This window comes from Mustela putorius, unplaced genomic scaffold (assembly GCF_011764305.1).
Source record: "Mustela putorius furo isolate JIRA1106 unplaced genomic scaffold, ASM1176430v1.1 tig00000759_pilon_pilon_pilon, whole genome shotgun sequence".
In the NCBI taxonomy this organism is placed as follows: Eukaryota; Metazoa; Chordata; class Mammalia; order Carnivora; family Mustelidae; genus Mustela; species Mustela putorius.
In genome coordinates, this window is record NW_025421467.1 from 8759052 (window position 1) to 8780930 (window position 21879).

The following is a 21879-nucleotide window of genomic DNA, read 5'->3' on the forward strand; positions in this document are numbered from 1 at the left end:
AAGGAAGAGTCAGACACTAAAGTAAACAGGTATGCTTGGTTTAGTACTCTCTCCAATAACTGGTTTCCATGCAGCAATCTCTGGAACGCTTAGGCACTTGACTAGATGAAACTGTATAATATCCGTAAGTCAACTTATCCAAGCACAGGTCAAATGCAAAATGATACAGTATGATGAAACGGAACTTCCAAGTGAGGCTACTGCTTTCAACAACCTTTCACGTCTCCCTTAGGAAACCTCACATTAGGGTATCAGTGTCAGTCTGTATATTTGATACTAATTTTAGTTTTTAAAGTTCACATGGACACATCCTAAAATTTTCTTTCTATGACTAACTAGACTATCTTGGTAGCCACAGGAGTAAGCACACTCTCCCTTTAAGGCCACTACTTTATAGAATTAGTTCACATAAATGCTCAGTTCTTTTTCCCCTGAAAAGAAACTTACAATTTTCTACAGCAGAAAGTTTTAATAGTGAGAGAATCAACATACCTTTGACTTTTTTTCTAGTATCCTCATCAGCAGTTTTAGTAGTTGGGTTGTTAAATGCTTTTAGAATGCTAGCTTGTATTCGCTATAAAACAAACAAGAATTTAGTAAGAGTCCATACTTGAGTGTATTCTTACAGGTTTAGAGTAAGTTCTCCCTCTTTTCCCTCTCTCCCCCACTCCACCACTCTGTCCCTAAAATGATGTATCATTTTAATCAGGACAAAAGGTAACCCAGAGACCATGTGGAATTTATCTATTGAAGAAAATCTTTCTATATAAGAAGCTTTTAAACTAGTCACGATGATCTTCATCTAGATTATTTATATACATACATGAGTAAGTCCAGAACATCAAATAATTTCTATAGCAAGAATACCCCAAATCTTGACTAGTTATCATTTTATTTGAATTCAGTTATCAATAATGAGTATTAGTATTAAAGTCTTTAGCAGCTCTCAGGAAATGACGAGATTTATATGTTTCCATAGCTTTTGCCTATGTTTCAGGAGAGATCCAATATCAAAGAAAACTTTTTCAGAATGAAAACTGGATTCCAAGAATAAAGACATTTGAACTAATAAATTATCATCTTTTATACTAATTATGTCTCTACTTAGTGGATGAATTTAATCTTCTCTAATTCACGTTTTTAACAGTGCAGAGAGAGGAAAGCTTGTTAATTATCCTCCAGAAGTTTTTGGTTTTGTTTTTTTAAAGAAAAGTCTTAATCACAGGTTTTCATATGTGAGACCACTGTTTGACCTCTACTTCCTGAAAATGGTACCTAATTCTGTTATTAAAAAAATATTATATCAAAGAAAAATGAACCTCAAACTGCAGACTTGCCAGAGAATAATAAAATTACCACATATCAGAAGCCAGATACATTCTACTGTTCAGAAGAAAACTCACAGCCTTAAATATTTAAAACAATTAAAAAGAATAAAAACAAATAAATTAAACAGCCGAGTCATAAATTTAGGAAAAGGATATCAAAGCTGAATGAAAGTAAATAACTAAACAAAAGAGTTAATGAAAATAAAAGTATGTAAACTGAAGTGATTAATAAATAAATCAAAAGCTGATTCTTTGGGTGAGGGATAAATAAACCTACTAGCCAATCTTTTTCTTTTTTTTTAAGACTTTATTTATTTACTTGACAGAGAGAGAGAGATCACAAGTAGGCAGAAAGGCAGGGGGAAACATGCTCTCCACTTAGCAGAGATCCCAAGATGCGGGGCTCAATCCGAGGAGGGAGGGGCTCAATCCCAGGACACAGGGGCTCGATCCCAGGACCCTGAAATCATGACCTGAGCTGAAGGCAGAGGCTTAACCCACTGAGCCATCCAGGCACCCCACCTGCTAGCCAATCTTTTTTTTTTTTTTTTTTTTTAGATTTTATTTATTTATTTGACAGAGAACACAAGTAGGCAGAGAGGCAGTCGGGGGGGGGGGGGGAAGCAGGCACCCTGCTGAACAGAGAGCCCGATGTGGGGCTCGATCCTAGGACCCTGAGATCATGACCTGAGCCGAAGGCAGAGGCTAAACCCACTGAGCCACCCAGGCACCCCCTACTAGCCAATCTTAATCAAAGTAAGAATGAAAAGCGTTAACATCAACCTAAGAAAAAGGAAACCGCTAACAAGACTAAAGATATTTCAAGTAATCATGAGAGACAACTTTGCTCCACTCTCATGTAATTACATTTGAAAATTCAGAAAAAATTAGATAATTCTCTAGGAAATGAGTCCCAGAAGAGACAGAGTACCTTCCAGCTTTCATGGGGTAGGTGAATGAGCAGAAAGAGAAGAATGGTATTACACAGTACTCCTTACAAAAGGCTCCAAGCCCTAATAATTTCACAGAGGAATGCCACTAAACAGATTTTTCAAAGCATAAAAAAGAGAAACCTCCAAATTATTTCATGAAGCATAATATTGCTACTAAAGCTGACTAAGAATATATACAACACACGCCAACATCACATATGAAAAAAGCTCTAAGTAAAATACAGAAGCACATTAAAAGAATAATATAGTATCATTAAGACTTTTGTTCTAGTAATGCAGGGATATTAGGAAATCTATTCATACAAGCCATCATATTAACAGATATAAGAAGAAAAACATTATAAGATTAAATCCCTTGATTTATTACTATTATTTAGCACTGTATTGATGTTCTAGTCAATGCATTTGATAGAAAAATAAATCTCAGAGGTATAAAAATTTTAAGGGAGATAAAATTATTTGCAGATAATATAATTTTTTATTTGGAAAAGCCAAAAGAATAAACTGAAATGAAAAACTACTATAAATAATAAAAGAATTTAATATGGGGTATGTAAATATAATGACATCAATAGCCTTCACACACACAAACAAAAACCAGTTAGAAGCAATGGAAGAAAATGCCCCATTTATAATAACTAAAAAGATAAAATAAGGAATAAACTTAAGGAATGTGTAAGACCTAAAGGAAGAAAACTTACAAACACTACTGAAAGACACAAAAGAAAACCTGATCAAATGGAAAAACACACCATGTTTTTTGACAGATCCTAAATAAACCTTTCATTTTTGCCCCCTAAATGTGTTCATTTAACATAATAGCAATAGTTTTTTTTTTAATGTGAGAGATTGAAGGGAGAGATTAGTTCCAAATGAGCAATGAAAAAAATCAGTGTGGGTTGGAGGAAATATACTGATAGACGTTGGTCCCACTAGATTTGATTTTTAATGCATTGAAATGCATTAAAAAAATGGGCAGAGGTGGGGACCTGGTTGGCTCAGTGGGTTAAGCCTCTGCCTTCAGCTCAGGTCATGATCCCAGGGTGCTGGGGTCGAGCCCCACATCGGGCTCTCTGCTCAGCGGGGAGCCTGCATCCTCCTCTCTCTCTGCCTGCCTCTCTGCCTACTTGTGATCTCTCTCTCTGTCCAATAACTAAATAAAATCCTTAAAAAAAAAAAAATGGGCAGAGGACCTGAACAGACATTTTTCCAATGAAGACATACAGATGGTAGACAGCATAAAAACATGTTCAGCATCACTAGTCATCAGGGAAATACAAATCAAACCTGCCATGAGATATCACCTCACACCCATCAGAATGGCTAGTATCAAAAAGACAAGAAATCACAAGTGTTGGTGAGGATGTGGAGAAAAAGGAACCCTTGTGCACTGTTGGTGGGAATGTAAGTTTGGTGCAGCTACTGTAGAAAACTGTAAGGAGATACCTCAAAAAATTAAAAATAGAATTACCATATGATCCAGTGGTTCCACTAGTGGGTTGTTTTTTTTTTTAAGATTTATTTATTTACTTACTTGAGAGAGAGAGAAAGAGAGCACCAGCAGGGAGGAGAGAGAGAAGTAGGCTCCCCGTGAGCAGGAAGCCCAATGTAGGACTTGATCCCAGGGCCCTGGGATCATGACCTGAGCCGAAGGTAGATGTTCAATTGACTGAGCCACCCAAGTGCCCCTCACTAGTCGGTATTTACCCAAAGAAAACAAAAACACTAATTTGAAAAGATATAGGTACCCCTATGTTTACTGTAGTGTTACTTATAATAGACAAGATATGGAAGAAACCATGTGTCCATCAATAGATGAATGAATAAAGAAAATGTTCTAATGGAATACACACACAATGCAACAATTACCTGGACATAAAAAAGAATGAGACCTTGCTATTTGGAAAAACATGAAGGGACCTGAAGGATATTATGCTAAGTGAAATAAGTCAGAGAAAGACAAACACCATAAGAGTTCACTTATATGTGTAATCTGATACAGCCACTCTGGAAAAAAGTATGGAGGTTCCTCAAGAAGTTAAAAATATAGCTATCCTACAACCCAGTAATTGCACTACTGGGTATTTACCCCAAAGATACAGAAGTAATGAAAAGAAGAGACACATGCATCCCAATATTCATAGCAGCAATGTCCACAACAGCCAAACTGTGGAAGGAGCCAAGCTGTCCTTTGACAGATGAATGGGTAAAGAAGATGTGGTTCATATATACAATGAATATTACTCAGCCATCAGAAAGGATGAATACCTACCATTTACATCGACATTGATGGAACTGGAGGGTACTGTGCTAAGTGAAATAAGTCAGAGAAAGACAATTAAATGATTTCACTCATATATGGAATATAAGAAACAGCGCAGAGGCAAGGGAAGCAAGGACAAAAATGAACTATTGGGATTTCATCAAGATCAAAAGCTTCTGCACAGCAAAGGAAACAGTCAACAAGATCAAAAGACAACTGACAGAATGGGAGAAGATATTTGCAAACAACATATCTGATAAAGGACTAGTATCCAAAATCTATAAAGAACTTATCAAACTCAACACCCAAAGAATATATAATCCAATCAAGAAATGGGCAGAGGACATGAACAGACATTACTGCAAAGAAGACAACCACATGTCTTCCACACACATGAAAAAGTGCTCCACATCACTTGGCATCAAGGAAATACAAATCAAAACCACAATAAGATACCACCTCACACCAGTCAGAATGGCTAAAATTAACAAGTCAGGGAATGACAGAGGCTGGCGAGGTTGCAGAAACACTGTGGGTGGGAATGCAAGCTGGCGCAAGCACTCTGGAAAACAGCATGGAGGTTCCTCAAATAATTAAAAATAGAGCTACCCTATGACCTGGCAATTGCACTACTGGGTGTTTACCCCAAAGATGTAGTGAAAAGAAGGGCCATATGCACCCCAATGTTCAAAGCAGCAGTGTCCACAACAGCCAAACTGTGGGAAGAGCCAAGATGCCATCCAACAAACGAATGGATAAAGAAGATGTGGTCCATATACACGATGGAATATTACTCAGTCATCAGAAATAATGAATACCCAACTTTTGCATCAACATGGATAGGACTGGAGGAGATCATACTGAGTGAAATAAGTCAAACAGAAAGAGTCAATTATCACATAGTTTCACTTAATTGTGGAGCATAAGGAATAACAAGGAGAACACTGAGGGAAGGAAAGGAGAAGTGAGTTGGGGGAAATCAGAGGGGAGATGAACCATGAGAAACTGTGGACTCCAAGAAACAAACTGAGGGTTTTAGAGAGAAGGGGAGTGTGGGGATGGGTCAGCCTGGTGATGGGTGTTAAGGAGGGCACACATTGCATGGAGCACTGGGTGTTATACATAAACAATGAATCTTGGAACACTACATCAAAAACTAATGAGGTACTGTATGGTGACTAACGTAATAAAAAATAGAAAAAATAATTTAAAAAAAAAAGAGGCAAGAGAATTCCCAGGAGCATAATTAGAGGGAATTCCAGAACAATGCCTCTACATCAAATGTAGGAGGCAACCAACCCAAACTGAAGCAGTGAGAGCAGGAGACAGACAGTCACCACCAAGATCCCCCTGCTCCTGTACCATGTTTTAAATCTGAGAACAGAATATATGGGGAATGAGCTGCTAATGTCCTTATTCTCCTCCCCCAGCTCTGCTGTGGATCAGCAGAGGATACACATTACCGAACCCAAAGTTGTTCTGCTCTGACCTGTTCCTGAGAGCAAGGAGGTGGGTCATGATGAACTCTGAAGCAGAAGACGCAGAGCAGCCTTTAACCTTTTTGGACCGGAGAGCTAGTAACTCTGTCTGTGGCTTGGACTTTGACAAGCGTGGCTCAGGACACATTCATGATCTTGCCCACTGACTTCCGCAGCAAGAACGTTTAGAAATTCTGGGACACCAAAGCCAGACAATGTTCTAGAGATTCTCTCAGTCCCTCTTTTTTGGGGATCCTTCATCTCGATAATGGGAATAGGTTTGCACTTAGTAACCAGTTACGTAAAACTAAACAATCTACAGCTTAAGCATACACAGGTCGCTCTCAAAACTATAAGGCAATAAAACGATTACTGTAAAAGTAAAAAAAAAAAAAAAAAAATCAAGGCACGTGGGTGGCTCAGTGGATTAAGTCTCTGCCTTCGGCTCGGGTTATGATCCAGGGTCCTGGGATCAAGCCCCATGTCCGGCTCTCTGCTCACAGGGAGCCTGCTTCCTCCTTTCTCTCTGCCTGCCTCTCTGCCTACTTGTGAGCTCTGTCAAATAAATAAATAAAAATCTTAAAAAAAAAAATCGTCTCCTCTGATGAAGAAGATATGCTTGAAAAGAAATAACAGGTGGCTTCTATGGCACTAAAAACATCCTATTTTTTTTAAACTTTGGGTGTGATGGTGAGGAGGGTTTCTAGTGGAAAATGGCTTTTCCTTATATTATGCTTAAACTATATGTGTGTGTATATATAGATCTATATATACACACACATTCTTCTGTATGTAGGATAGATTTCATGATAAGTTTTTAATACCTTCCCCCAATAATTGTGAAACTGAGTTTCATTTATTAACTGGCCTACAATCAGCGCATTATATTTCCTAGAACTGCTGACTACTTTCTTCAAGTATATTTTGAAAGTTGATTCAAGATTCAAAAACGTAAATACATACAAAGTAGGGTACAAAAGTAAATATACAGTGATCTGTGCCATGTCATACTATCTTGAAATATATGTGAAGAAAATAAAAATTATAAAATATGTCCCCAAAGCAATTAAATATTGAAATAATCTCCAATTCAGATGCAATAAATTTGAAAATTGATGTAACTCAGATACTGAGCTGAAGCTGACTTTTACACCTTCAAAACAGAATTTATTGCATCAAAATAAACAAATTAGAATGAATTCCATGCAGGAAAATGGACTTACAGATTCCAATAAATGCCGTATTCACCTGTAAATACTTAGTATCACTGTAAAAAGCCTCTCCAGCTAGCAAAGATAAAGAACTCTAAACCAAGTTATAAGTCTATAAATATATTTTATAATTTGAATATTTTACCAATTCAAAAGTGACTTTCAATATGATTTAATGAGTCTTTGACATTTGCTGAAATGTAAGCTATAATATATGTCAAACTCTTAAAAATAAAAACAATGGAGCTGTTTAAATTATTAACTTCTAAACTATTAGACATTTGCTTTTTTTATTGTATCTTAGCCACAGATTTATATTCTCTAAACTGTTAAAGGAGTTAATTAATAGGTAATTCATCAAGTTGAATAGAATAAATGAGTTTAGGTTCAGCTATAGCCTCTCATTGTTGAGAGTCATGCTTTGAACCGTTTAAGTTAAAAAAAAAAAAAAAAAAGGAGGGAGAGAGAGAGAGCACCAGCGAGAGACAGACTTTGGCCAGGGAGCTGCTAACAACTGCAGCACATTAATCAATTAGCAGGGTCAAGGTTCAACTATTTTAAATCTCCACCATAAACTTCTTTCAGTAAGAATGCGTAACACCCATGGCTTAAAAGTTAACTGAAACAGTCTGCCTTTACAATAATCCTAACCAATAATGTATCAGTGATAGATCTTTGGAAATAAAAATGTAGCATCACCAATTTGGTGATAGCTCAAATTAAAAGCAAGACAGTGAAGAAGCACATACCTTATAAGTTGAAAGGCTGCCTATAAAAGAATTTCTTACAGTAAATTTGATTTTACTTTGTCCACGAGAAATTTACAATTTTTGCACAAATGCTCCCTTTAGCACTCTACCTGGCCAAAGTGTGGCATCGCTCACAACTTTACAGCCATAAGGAAAAAACTTTAATGAAACATCACGAAAGGAGGTCAGTAGTTGTTCATCATTACTACAAGATTCTGGTGGCAGACATCACGCTGGAGCCTTTCTTCAATCAAAACACACACAGCAGTGACAAACTACAACAACGGCACGATCGCCAGCTGTGGCGTTCCCAGGCCAGACAATGCAGCTCTTGCTTGGGGACTCACTGTAACTGACCGCATGCCTGTCCTTGCTTACAAGAGTGAATAAACCCACAGATCTGACATGTTAATTTTGCCACACCATCTAAACCCTCAAACAGAGGAATGAGAGCTTCCAAAAAGCCAGGTTTCCCACTGTACTGCCTGAGTTTTTAAGATATTGTGAATCCTAATGCACAAAACAAATAATTTAATTCAATTTAATTGTGACAAAGTATGCCATCAAGTAACAGAAGTAAGATAGGGGAAGATGATAGGGATAGATTTTACAGTTTTATTTGAATAATGACAAAAACAATGTAGAGGTAATTTTTAATTCCATTTACAATGATACAGGACCATATAGTAAACATATTCTTACAAATCATACCAGAAGAACAATCATCTAGAAATTGATAGTCTGAATTAATCTTAATTCCTATATTGTCTGTAGGCTTAGAAGCATCAATATGCATTTATCATTTAAGATACAAGTCTCTGTCTGTATTTCTCCCCCACCTTGTTGCATTGTATCAGCTCCCTCAACAAGAATATCAATATGCCAAAGTTACTGAATCAGATTTAATATTATATCAAATAGTGAAATAATTATGGTTAATTTTTTTTAATTTAATTTTATTTTTTCCATGTTCCAAGATTTCACTGTTTATGCACCACATGGTTAAATGGTTAACTTTTAAATAGCAAGCTTAAAAATTTTTTATATTGGTCATTGATGATCAAGCATTAAAACTAAACTTTAATAAGCAGTACTGTATAGAATTAAAAAGCACCATTCATCTAGTAGTCAGAAAGACCTAAGTTTGGGGGCACCTGCGTGGCTCAGTGGGTTAAGCCTCTGCCTTCAGCTCAGGTCATGGTCTCAGGGTCCTGGGATCAAGCCCAGCATTGGGCTCTCTGCTCGGCAGGGAGCCCGCTTCCCTCTCTCTCCTCTGCCTGCCTCTCTGCCTACTTGTGATCTCTCTCTGTCAAATAAATGAATAAAATCTTAAAAAAAAAAAAAAAGAAAGACTTAAGTTTGAATCTCCCATCCTAAATTTCTAAATCAATTTCTAAATCAAAGAAAATATGATCAAATATTTGCTCAGGAGGATTGTGCTAATGTCCTCAAAACTTACCTATAAATCCCTTAATTGATTTTTTAAAAATAAATTATAGGTAAAACATGATGTAGTATTATCTTATCAATTTATCAGTTCTTTCAAATTATGACATATTCAAAATAACTGAAAATCCCCAAGAAACTAGGTAGTATAACTTATTTAAGAAACTGTTTTTTTGGGGCACCTAGGTGGCTCAGTGTGTTAAACCCTCTGCGGCTTGGGTCATGGTCCTGGGATCAAGCCCCACGTTGGGCTCTCTTGCCCAGAAGAGAGCCTGCTTCCCTTCCTTTCTCTCTGCCCGCCTCTCTGCCTACTTATGATCTCTGTCTGTCAAATAAATAAATAAAATCTTTAAAAGAAAAAAACTGGTTTTTTTCCCATTCAAATTCTCCACAGAAATTGTCCATTTAAAGTTGAGCACAGAAAACTTATTCAACAAAGGAGAGACCAAAAGTGACAATATGAAGGTAAGAAACACAAAAGCAGTAAAAATGAGTACTTCTGTAAAAAAAAAAAAAAATCAGTCAAGGAGCTCACAAAATAAAAGGATATAAAGTATGTTATCATATACCTAAAATGTAGGAAGGAGAGGAATAATGAATGGGCTCAACTTAAATGACCACCAACTTCACATAAGCTGTTACATGTAGAAGATGTTATATACAAACCTAATGATAACCACAAATCAAGAACCACTAAAAACATGCCAAGAATAAGAAGAAAAAAATTATATCACTAAATATATCCCTAGAGAAACAGATCACTAAAAAACCCCAGCAAACCATGAAAAAAGAGAAAGACAAGAAAGGATCACGGAAAATCTTCAGAAACAACTATAGAAGAAGTAATATAATGGCAATATCAATAATTATTTTGAATGTAAATAGACTAATTACTTCAATCAAAAGATACAGTGTGATAGAATGGGAAAAGAAAAAAAAAAGACCCATCCATATGCTATCTATGAGAGGCTCACTTCAGATCTAAAGTCAGCTGCAGACTGAAGGTGAGGAATAGAGAAACACTTATCACAAAAATGGATGTCAAAAGAAAACCAGGGCAGCAATATTTATATTGGACAAAACAGACTTTAAAACAGAGTCTAGGGGTGCCTGGGTGGCTCAGTGGGTTAAGCCTCTGCCTTTGACTCAGGTCATGATCTCAGGGTCCTGAGATCAAGCCCAGCATTGGGCTCTCTGCTCAGCAGGGAGCCTGCTTCCCCCTCTGCCTCTCTGCCTACTTGTGATCTCTGCCTGTCAAATAAATAAATAAATAAAATCTTTAAAAATAATAATAATAAAAAAAAACAGAGTCTAGAATTAGAAACAAAAAAGAACACTATATAATCATAAAGGGGACTATCCAACAAGAAAATATGATAGCTGTAAATATTTATGCAACCACATACATAAAAGTTCATAATAAACATAAAGGAACTCATCAATAATAACACAATAAGGGTAGGGGACTTTAACACCCCCACTTATGTCAATGGACAGATTCAACAAAAAATTCAACAAGAAAACAATGGCTTTGGGTGACACACTGGACAAGATGGCCTTAACAGATATATGCAGAACATTCCATCCTAAATCAGCAGCATACACATTCTTTTCAGGTGCATATGAAACATTCTCCAGGACAGATCATATATTAGGCCACAAAACAAGTCGTAACAAACTCAAAATCAAAGTCATACCATGTATCTTTTCTGACCACAACACTATGAAACTAGAAATTAACCACAAGAAAAATCTGTTAAGACCACAAATACATGGAGGTCAGACAACATGCTACTAAACAATGAATAAGCCAACCAGTAAATAAAAGAAGAAATTTTAAAAACACATAGAAACACATAAAAATAAAATCACCACAGCCCAAAACTTCTGAGATACAGCAAAAGCAGTTCTAAGAGGGAAATTTATGGCAATACATGCTTACCTCAAGAAGCCAAAAAAGTCTCAAATAAACAACTTAACCTTACAAATAAAGGAGCTAGAAAAAAGAACAATAAATAAAACCTAAAACCAGCAGAAGGGAAGAAATAATAAAGATCAGAGCAGATATAAATGATACAAAAACTAAAAAACAAAAACAAAATCCAGCTCAGTGAAACGAGAAGCAGGTTCTCTGAAAAAATAAAACATATATCAATAAAACTGATAAACCCCTAGCCAGACTTCACAAGAAAAAAAGAGAAGGGACTCAGACAAAATTACAAATGAGAGAGAAGAAATAACCAACACCACAAAAATACAAACAATTATAAAAGAGTAGTATGTAAAACCATACGTCAACAAATTGGGCAACCTAGAAAAATGGATAAATTCTAGAAACATATAAACTACCAAAAGTGAAATAAGAAGAAATAGAAAATTTGAACAGATAACCAGCAAAGAAATTGAATCAGTAATCAAACTCCCAACGAACAAAAGTCCAGGACCAGATGGCTTCACATGTTAAATTATACCGTACAACAAAAAATCCTAAAATCTGTATGGAATCACAAAAGACCCCAAATAGTCAAAGCAATCTTAAGAAAGAAAAGCAAAGCTGGAGGCATCGCAATTCCAGACTTCAAGTTATATTACAAAGCTGTAGGAGTCAAAACAGTATGGTACTGGCACAAAACAGACATATGAATCAGTGGAACAGATTAGAAAACCCAGAAATAAACCCACAATTATATGGTCAATTAAACTTTGACAAAACAGGAAAGAATATCCAATAGGAAAAAGACTCTCTTCCACAAATGATGGTGAAAAAACTGGACAGCTACCTGCAAAAGAATGAAACTGGACCAGACATAAAAATAAATTCAAAATGGATTAAAGACCTATATAAAACCTGAAACCATAAAAATCCTAGAAGAAAAAACAGATGGTAACAACTTTGACACCGGCTGTAGCAACTTCTTTCTAAGTATGTCTCCTGAGGCAGGAGAAACAAAAGCAAAAATAAACTTTTGGGGGACTACACCAAAATAAAAAACCTCTTTCACAGCAAAGGAAACAATCCATAAAAATAAAGGCAAGAAACAGAAGATATTTGCAAATGACAAATCCAATAAAGGGGTAGTATCCAAAATACATAAAAGAACTGATACAACTCAACACCTAAAAAACAAGTAATCCAATTACCAAATGGGCAGGAGAGATGAAGAGACCCTTCTCCAAAGAAGACATACACATCGCCAATAGACACATGAAAAGATGTTCATGATCATTCATCACCAGAAAAATGCAAATCAAAACTACAAGGAGATCACCTCACACCTCTCAGAATGACTAAAATAAAAAACATAAGAAATATCAGCTGTTGGTGAGGATGTAGAAGAAAAGGAACCATGTCCCCTCCCCGCCCCCTGCACTGTTGGAAATGCACACTGGTGCGGCCATTGTGGAAAATAGTTGAAGTTTCTTCAGAAAGTTAAAAATAGAACTACCCTGTGATAAAGCAATGGCACTAATGGGTATTTACCCAAAGAATATAAAAACACTAATTCAAAGCGATGCATGCACCCCAATGTTTACTATAGCATCATTTGCAATAGCCCAATTATAGAAGCAGCCCGAGTCCACTGATTGATGAATAGATAAAGAAGATGTAATATATATGTATCTATGTCTGAACATGCAGTAGAATATTATTCATCCATAAAAAAGAATGAAATCTTGCCATTTGCAATAACACAGATGGAACTAGAGAGTATAATGCCAAGAGAAATAAGAGTCCGAGAAAGACATATACCATATGATTTCACTTATATGTGAATTTAGGAAACAAAACGAATGAGTACAGGGCCAGGGAGAGGGGGAGGGGAGAGAGAGAGAGAGACAAACCAGGAAGCAGACTCTTAACTCTAGAGAACAAACTGATGGTTACCAGAGGGGAGGTGGCAGGGGGATGGGTGAGATAGGTGATGGGGATAAAGGACTGCACCTGTGATGAGCACCAGGTGATGTATGGAAGTGCTGACTCACGATATTGTATACTTGAAACTAATATAACACTGTATGTTCACTAACTGCAATTAATATAAAAACTTAATATATATATATATAAAATGTATATGTAAAACTTAAAAAGAAACTTAAAAAACTTAAAAAAACTTAAAAAGTGACACCTTCAAAAGTGGAATTCAACTAATTTAATATGAAAGTCAATAAACAGACAAGAACAGGATTGTAATAAACACTGTTTGGTAGCAGGAGGGAATGATTAACTCATTCTTTGAGATAACTTATAAGAAAATATCAGAACCCTAACTCTCTCTTCCCTGGAAGCTAGAATACTGCAGGATTACAATTGAAGGTGGAATTTTAAAAAAAGAGAGAGAGAGAAAGGTCCCCCTTACTTAGTAACATGGTAACGGCTACCACAAGCATATGAGTACTTCATTTTCAGATGGTTGCTTAACCACATGTTAATATAGATTAAGAAGTATATTTATCTTGAATGGAAAACGGGATTTGACCTATTAAGACAATTACGATTGACAGAGCCTGTCTGCAGTGCTCGGCTGAAAATGGTTCTGAGGTTAAATCCAGACTCAGCACAACTGTTATGAAGGATTATTATTATTATTATTAATATTATTATTATTTGGCTCTGAGTGAAAAGGGGGAAATAGGAGGATATGTACTATGTACTTGACATCTTTGGTATCTTGCATTTTCTCTGAAAAATTGTATGCCATTTGCAGGACTCTACCAAAAAATGATGAATTTCACTCATTTAATATTAAAGTCAACTATGACCCAATTGATTAAGGGACAGGATTACAAGGAACACTTGGGAAATCTATCCAGGCCATGAGCCATTCCTTCTTTTCTCAGAAACATTCCCTGATCCAGGAGGCTGGGATCCTCCTTCCCTTCTTGTAAGTGACTGATCCCTGAGTAGACCCTAATCCAACGTGGGGTAACAAAGTTTCTCACTTGGGAATTCAGAATTGGGGCTTCATAAGCAGCCAGTTTTGTTTTAATACATGTGGAACCGCAACATCTGCACAATATGCAGATTTAGCGTTCAGAGAGAGCAGCACAGCGACAGCTCCGTCTGCGGGGAGAGGAACAAAGAGAATCAACAGGTCAGAGAACCCAGGGAAGTTAGGAGAATGTTCTCTGGACTCTAAGACTCTTCCTGTCCCTAGAGTCTCAGATTCTCTTTTCTTTAAGCCAGCTTGGATTGATATTTTTATTTATAGTTAAATGGTATTAACTAATAAAGGATAATAGGGTTGCAAAAGGTTGAGAGAAAACATTCTCTTAGAAGAGGCAAAAAAAAAAGGGGTGCCTGGATGGCTCAGTTGGTTAAGCAACCGCCTTCGGCTCAGGTCACGGTCCCGGAGTCCTAGGATCGAGTCCCGTATCAGGCTCCCAGCTCCATGGGGAGTCTGCTTCTCCCTCTGACCTTCCCGCCTCTCATGCTCTCTCTCACTGTCTCTCTTTCAAATAAATAAATAAAAATCTTTAAAAAAAAAAAAAGAAGAGGCAAAAAATATATATAAAGGAATAAATAGAAAGAAAGATCAAATTACTTCTTAACCTACATTAAAATGATGGTAAAAATTAATTCCTTCAGTTTTGTACCCTCTTCTTAAAGAGTATATGCAATAAACTTAACAAAACCTGACCTTTGTTTCTTCTGTCCTCACTGCATCCAGCAGATAATGCAGAAGCTCCTGACTGTCCTGTTGCTGGAAACTTTTAAACCGAGGGGCCCTATGATTTAAAAACAAAACAGGAAAGAAAAAAAGATCATTTCATCAATATATTACTATCATCTAAAATTATTTTTAAATAGCATCTAGTCAAAGATTCAATGTAAGTCCTTTTTCTACTAAGTAAAAAGACCAGATGTGATCACTGTTCCAATTAGGATGAGATCTTAAGTACACAGAGAATAATATGGCTACCATTTATCAAGCAACTACTACATGCATGCACAGTACCTATGTGAAGCTTTATATATGACAAGTCATCAAATCCTCAAACAAGTTCGGAATGCACTATTTTCTCTGGCTTATATAAGAGGTTTAGAGGGATTATTTACAGAATTTGCAAGGTCACACAGCAAACAAGCAAACAAAAAGTATTCAAACCCAAGCCACTGTGGTCTATTTTCTTCCCACCCTGAATAACCAAAAGAAAAACAAGAGGTTAATTATATTAAAATAAGGAACTACAATCTGGTATCTCTGTGAATGTATTTATTTTAAGGATTTGACCAATTATATTTCCTTCTATTAATCAAAGGATCAGGTGCTGTTCATGGAGACTTCAACAGAGCAAATATTTAGGTGATTTCAGTAACCTTAAAAAGTAGTATTTTCTGCAACAAACTCCAATACTAAAATGAGCATTTTGCCTTAAATAAAAATAAGTACTAAATTTAGATAGTGCTTGAAGACAAAGAAAGAATTCTGTCTAAATAATATAAAAGAGTAAGAATATGTTGTGGTAGTACGAGTTTACAATGGTCTCATTAGGGTATGTGTAACATATCTCCTTTGACATGCACAGCAGTGCTGTTAAGAAATTCATAATTAATGTGAATTCTGTTTTACACTTGAGAAAACTGAAGAACAAGCTAAGTGCCACTGACCTAAATCCAGATCTTTTGATTCTTAAGTTCCATACTTTAAGCATTATTCCTCATCTCATAATAAACATTCACACCAGTAATGCACTACTGTGAGTCCCTGGTACTAAAAAGCTATCTGAAATAGTAGTGAATCTAGCCTATAACAGGAGCCATAATTTCAGTTACTCACTCTTGTTAAGAAGTAACAAAAGCAGCAAGATGTTGAGACTTTGATTTACTCCCCTTGTAGGTTTCCCTTTCTGCATGTGGTAGATATTGTTCACCTTCTAGACCAGAGTTGAGGACAGAAAACAAGTGGGACACAAATCCTAACCCCATTTGGGCTTTCATGGCTGGAATCCATATAAGGCTGAAATTGCATAACACGACATTTGTGCCGGAGGGATTAAGAAAGGTCTGTGGAATGGAAGAAGGCTGCAAGGGGAAACCAGGGAATCCTTCAGAGATCCTCATCTGCCAGGTGGCAGGTAGGACGACCAGTCTCCGGCTTTGGAAGCAGATGCACAGGATGGAAATTGCTCGTGAAGAGAGGAGGAACATTCTCTACCACATCTCTGCCTATAGCTCCATCTCAACTGTGCACAAAGCAGTACCGCTTTCTAAACCACTCAAGAAAATTTGCTAAACTTAGATTTTTTTCTTTCTTCTTCTACCTAGGACTGGAGTAAAATATTCGTGATGACATACAGAATCTTTAATGGAACCTATCTGAGTTACCAATACCAAATTAAAAGAGAAAAATCAACAAACATGTGAAGAGAGTCACCTATTCAAAATGAGAAATCCTGAAGATCTTCTACATTAAACTACCACAACCAGTAAATAAACTGAGTAAGGGAACAAAAACGAGATCAATATGCAAAACAAGATCAATATACAGAACTCAAGTATATTTCTGTATATTAGGAATGTACAAATGGGGATGCCTGGGTGGCTCAGTTGGTTAAGCAGCTGCCTTCGGCTCAGGTCATGATCCCAGCATCCTGGGATCGAGTCCCACATCGGGCTCCTTGCTCAGCAGGGAGCCTGCTTCTCCCTCTGCCTCTACCTGCCATTCTGTCTGCCTGTGCTCGCTCTCTCCCCCCACCTCTGATAAATAAATAAAATCTTTAAAAAAAAAAAAAAAGGAATGTACAAATGGATGTTGAAGTTTTTCTAACATACCAATTTATAATAAATAGTATTTAAAAATATTACATACTTAAGGTAAATGTAACAAGATAGTGCAGGGTTTGTAAGCTGAAAAACCACAAAGTTGATGAGGAAAATCAAATACCTAAATAACTGAAAAGATATTTCATAATCATCATTGGAAGACTCAACATTGTTAAGATGTCCTCTCCAAACTGATCTCCAAATGCAATCCCAATGAACAAACTGATTCTAAAATTCACATAAAAAAGCAAAGGACCTGGAGTAGTTAAAAAAAAAAAAAAAGGAAGGAAAGGAAAGTTTGAGCACTCACACTACCCAATTCTAAGACTTACTATGAGGCTACAGTAATGAGAGTGCAGAACTGGGGTAAGGGTGGACATTTAGATCAGTGGAACAGAGTCCAAAAACAGACACAATGTATATGGCTTAAATCTTCACCAGATTTTTTTTTTAAATTACTTTTCTTATAAATTTCTTTTTAACATAAACATAGCAAAGCAAATACAATTTGCTTTGATCCAATAATTCTATTGGTCCTACAGATGTATTTTCACAAGAGCAATACACACACACATTAAATCAAACATGTCATTTCCACATGTAATATGGAAAAATGTAGAAAAGATATTAAGCAGAGGCGCCTGGGTGGCTCAGTGAGTTAAGCCTCCCAGGGTCCTGGGATTGAGCCCTGCATGGAGCTCTCTGCTCTGGAGGGAGCCTGCTCCCCACCCCCACGCCCTGCCTGTCTCTCTGCATACTTGTGATCTCTGTCAGATAAATAAATAAAATCTTTTTTAAAAAAAAGATATTAAGCAAAACAAGCAAGTTGCAAACAATTTCTATATATGTCTGTGCCTGCACATATCGCTTTTGATTTTTGATCAGAGTACAAATAGTACTCTAAATTTTTATCATGAGCACCTATTATCTTATTTTTAAAAATTTGTCAATCTTTACAAAACTAACAAAAAAGGGGGGCACCTGGGTGGCTCAGTGGGTTAAAGCCTCTGCCTTCGGCTCAAGTCATGATCTCAGGGTCCTGGGATAGGGCCCCACATCGGACTCCTGGCTCAGCAGGGAGTCTGCTTCCCCCTCTCTCTCTGCCTGCCTCTCTGTCTGCCAAATAAATAAATTAAATCTTAACAACAACAACAAAAAGATATAAAACAGTTATTTTTGGCAGAGCCAAAAACAAATTTTGAAAACACAAAGAATCCTAAAAACTTTAACTCTGTGAGGCACCAACGTCTCTGAGACTTTTCCAGGATTTTGTTGTTGTTGTTCTTTGGGCTTTGAAAAAAATAGCATTTGCCAACCAAATGAAACACGTAATATCCCTCTATATTTTGTACTATATTCAAAATACCATGGCACATTTTGCTACGTGAAATAAGCCAGTCACAGAAAGACAAATAGCGTGATTCCATTTACATAAGCAATCTAAAATAGGCAAAGTCACTGAATCAAAGAGAGGGCAATGGTGTCCACCAGGGGCTGGAGTGAAGAGGAAATGAATATATAGACATAATCAATGGACATAAAGTTTCACTCAGGCAAGACCAACAAGCTAGAGATCTGCTGTTTAGCATTGTACCTATATCAACAATGTACACTTAAACATTTTTAAGAAGGCAGAGCTCATGCTAAGTGTCCTTTCAACAATTAGAATTTTTTAAAAATAATTAACATTGGTACAGTTCTAGGAGATGAAATACAATATAATACTATGCACAAATAACTAGCTTAAATTAAAATGCAATTTTAAAGCCTGGAGATAAGACTAGCTCATGAGCTCCATGACAGAATCTATTTTTAATATATTTTAGATTCTAGTAAACACCTGACACAAATAAGCTCTCATATTCTTTAGATGAAAGAATATATGAAAGAACTAAAGTTAAGTCAGGTCCTTTATGGTATGTATTTATTTCTGGCACACAAGAATTTCGGTTTTCAACATACAGTGCTATCTTGAGAAATTCACTTAAATTCTATTTACCTCAAAGCTTGTCTTTAAAACTAAAGAAGGGGGTGCCTGGGTGGCTCAGTGGGTTAAGCCTCTGCCTTCAGCTCAGGTCTTGATCCCAGAGTCCTGGGATCGAGTCCCGCATCGGGCTCTTTGCTCAGCAGGGAGCCTGCTTCTTCCTCTTTCTCTCTCTCTCTCTCTCTCTCTCTGCCTACTTGTGATCTCTGTCAAATAAATAAATAAAATCTTTTTAAAAATAAATAAATAAAAATAAAGAAGGCACCTGGCTGGCTCAGTTGGCAGAGCATATGACTCTTGATCTTGGGGTCATGAGTTTGAGCCCCACATCAGGGGGTACAGTGTGTGTAAAAAAATAATAATAAAATAAAAGTAAATATAAGAAAACTAGATTGAGATGTCCTATTACAGCACCTTTCAGGTTTTATAATTCTGTAATTTTCTTATTTTTTGTTATTACATCATGGGCTTCTGAATCAGGACAGACATCTATTTGAATCGTGGCTTTGCCACTGTAAAACTAGGTAAGCTGGGGCGCCTGGGTGGCTCAGTGGGTTAAAGCCTCTGCCTTCAGCTCAGGTCATTATCTCTGGGTCCTGGGATTAAGCCCTGCCATCGGGCTCTCTGCTCAGCAGGGAGCCTGCTTCCTCCTCTCTCTCTCTGCCTGCCTCTCTGCCTACTTGTGACCTCTGTCTGTCAAATAAATAAATAAAATCTTATACAAATAAAAAATACTAGGTAATCTGCTCAACTTCTGTGAGTCTAAGTTTATTTATAAAATGGGGATAAACAAGCACTAATTCAGAGTGCTATGAGATATCATTTACATAAAGCACAGAGCTGCAAGTAAATAAATCTTAGTCCTTTCTCTTGAGAATCTAGACAATAATAGCGATGTTAGAATAAGAGGGAAAACTACTCATACTAAGTGATATTAGAATTTCACAAGCACTGATACGTTAGAATTTTATAACTCATTATTATTTATATCAAGAACTTAGATGCACCCACTTCTGACAAAGCTGATTAAAAAGAACTTTAGGAGAAAGTGGTCCTTTTTCAGTCTCCTTCATGCTGTGAAGAAACACCAACAAGGCTGAGGTCAATGGTCCAGGGCTTGAAAGTTCCACTATTAATGGGTCCTTTAAAAACATGATCAACTCTATGTCAGAAATATGCAATTTTAAAATTAAATATTATTAAAAATCTAGGAGTTACATTTTGCTTAAATGAACTAAGTTGCCTTAAGTGTATCAAGAAACTTCATTCCTACATATATAAAATGAATATTAAAAATGGAAATTGGAATTAAAAGCCTTACCTTCAAAAACACAGGTATTCTCATATCCTCTGCCCCTTATTTAATAAAACTATTAGCTTAAAAGTAAAATCACCAATCTTTAGTTGCTCATTACTGTCCCTTATGTGCTCTCTCCTAGATGCGCCTGGTTGGCTCAGTCAGGAGAGCACGCAATTCCATCTCAGGGTTGTGAGTTTGAAGCCCACATTGGGTGTAGAGATTACTTAAAAAAATAGTCTTAAAAAAAGTGTTCTCCTAAAAGCAAAATTACTGATCTACCTGATTCATGTACTTTACATATGATCACAAATTACATTTGTTAGCAAAACTCCATACCCTTCTTTGCCCCAAATAGTTTACTAATAAAATAAGGAATGGGAAATTATGTCACAAAATTGGTACACCACTCTCCCTCTTTACCAGGGAGAGTCATAAAGCTTAACAAAAGCAGCTAGACTTGTGTGAAGAAGAAACCCACTTTATTCTAGAATTTTTAGTAACCCCCTTTCCTTATAATAAAAAACAGATCCCAAGTATAATCTTAGGACATTACAGAACATTATTTTTTAAGACAATATCAAATACGTTATCTCATTCATGTATTCATAAAATACATGTATATTTCATATATACATATATATTAATACATACATATATATATTTCATACCCACTATCCTTAAAAATCTATCATCTGACTAAAACCACAGAAAGGACAGGCTATAATTCTTCATAGCTTCTGAATATCAAAAGTGCTCTCTGCCATGTTGAAGACATGAACAGACATTTCTCCAAAGAAGACATCTGGATGGCCAACAGACACATGAAAAGATACTCAACATCACTCATTATCAGGGAAATGCAAATGAAAACTACAATGAGATATTACTTCATGTCTGTCAGAATAGCTAAAATCAAAAACGTAAGAAACAACAAGTGTTGGTGAGGATGTGGAATAAAAGGAAACCTTGTGCACTGTTAGTGGAAATGCAAACTGGTGCAGCCATTGTGGGAGACAGTATGGAGGTTCCAAAAATTAAAAATAGAACTACAATATGATCCAGTAATCACTCTACTGGGTATTTAGCCAATGAATACAAAAACACTATTTCAAAGGGATACATGCACCCCTATGTTTAGTGCCGCATTATTTACAATAGCCAAATTACAGAATCAGCCCAAGGGCCCATCAGTTGATGAACAGATAAAGAAGATGTGGCGGTATACACATATAATGGAATATTATTCTGCCATAAAAAAAGAATGAAATCTCAGCATCTGCAACAACATGGATGGACCCTGTGGGTATTATTATAAGGGAAATAAATCAGACAGAGAAAGACAAATACCACATGATTTCACACATTTCCATGTGTGAAAAACAAAACAAAACCCCCAAAACCA

At 36.4% G+C, this 21879-nt stretch overlaps 1 protein-coding gene across 6 annotated transcripts in view; it reads right to left on the minus strand.

The window, feature by feature from the left end:
• USP45 (ubiquitin specific peptidase 45) overlaps positions 1–21879 on the minus strand; it is a 73799-nt gene that overhangs the window by 17710 nt on the left and 34210 nt on the right. For 5 of the 6 annotated variants that reach the window (XM_013063815.2, XM_045084257.1, XM_045084255.1 and 2 more), the window contains exons 8-10: positions 20189–20319; positions 15068–15155; positions 493–574 (exon numbers count right to left, since the gene is read on the minus strand). In XM_013063815.2, coding sequence (XP_012919269.1) covers positions 493–574; positions 15068–15155; positions 20189–20319 — 301 coding nt within the window. Of the gene's footprint in view, positions 1–492; positions 575–15067; positions 15156–20188; positions 20320–21879 lie in introns of those variants that run through there. The other variant, XM_045084258.1, reaches the window with a different exon arrangement.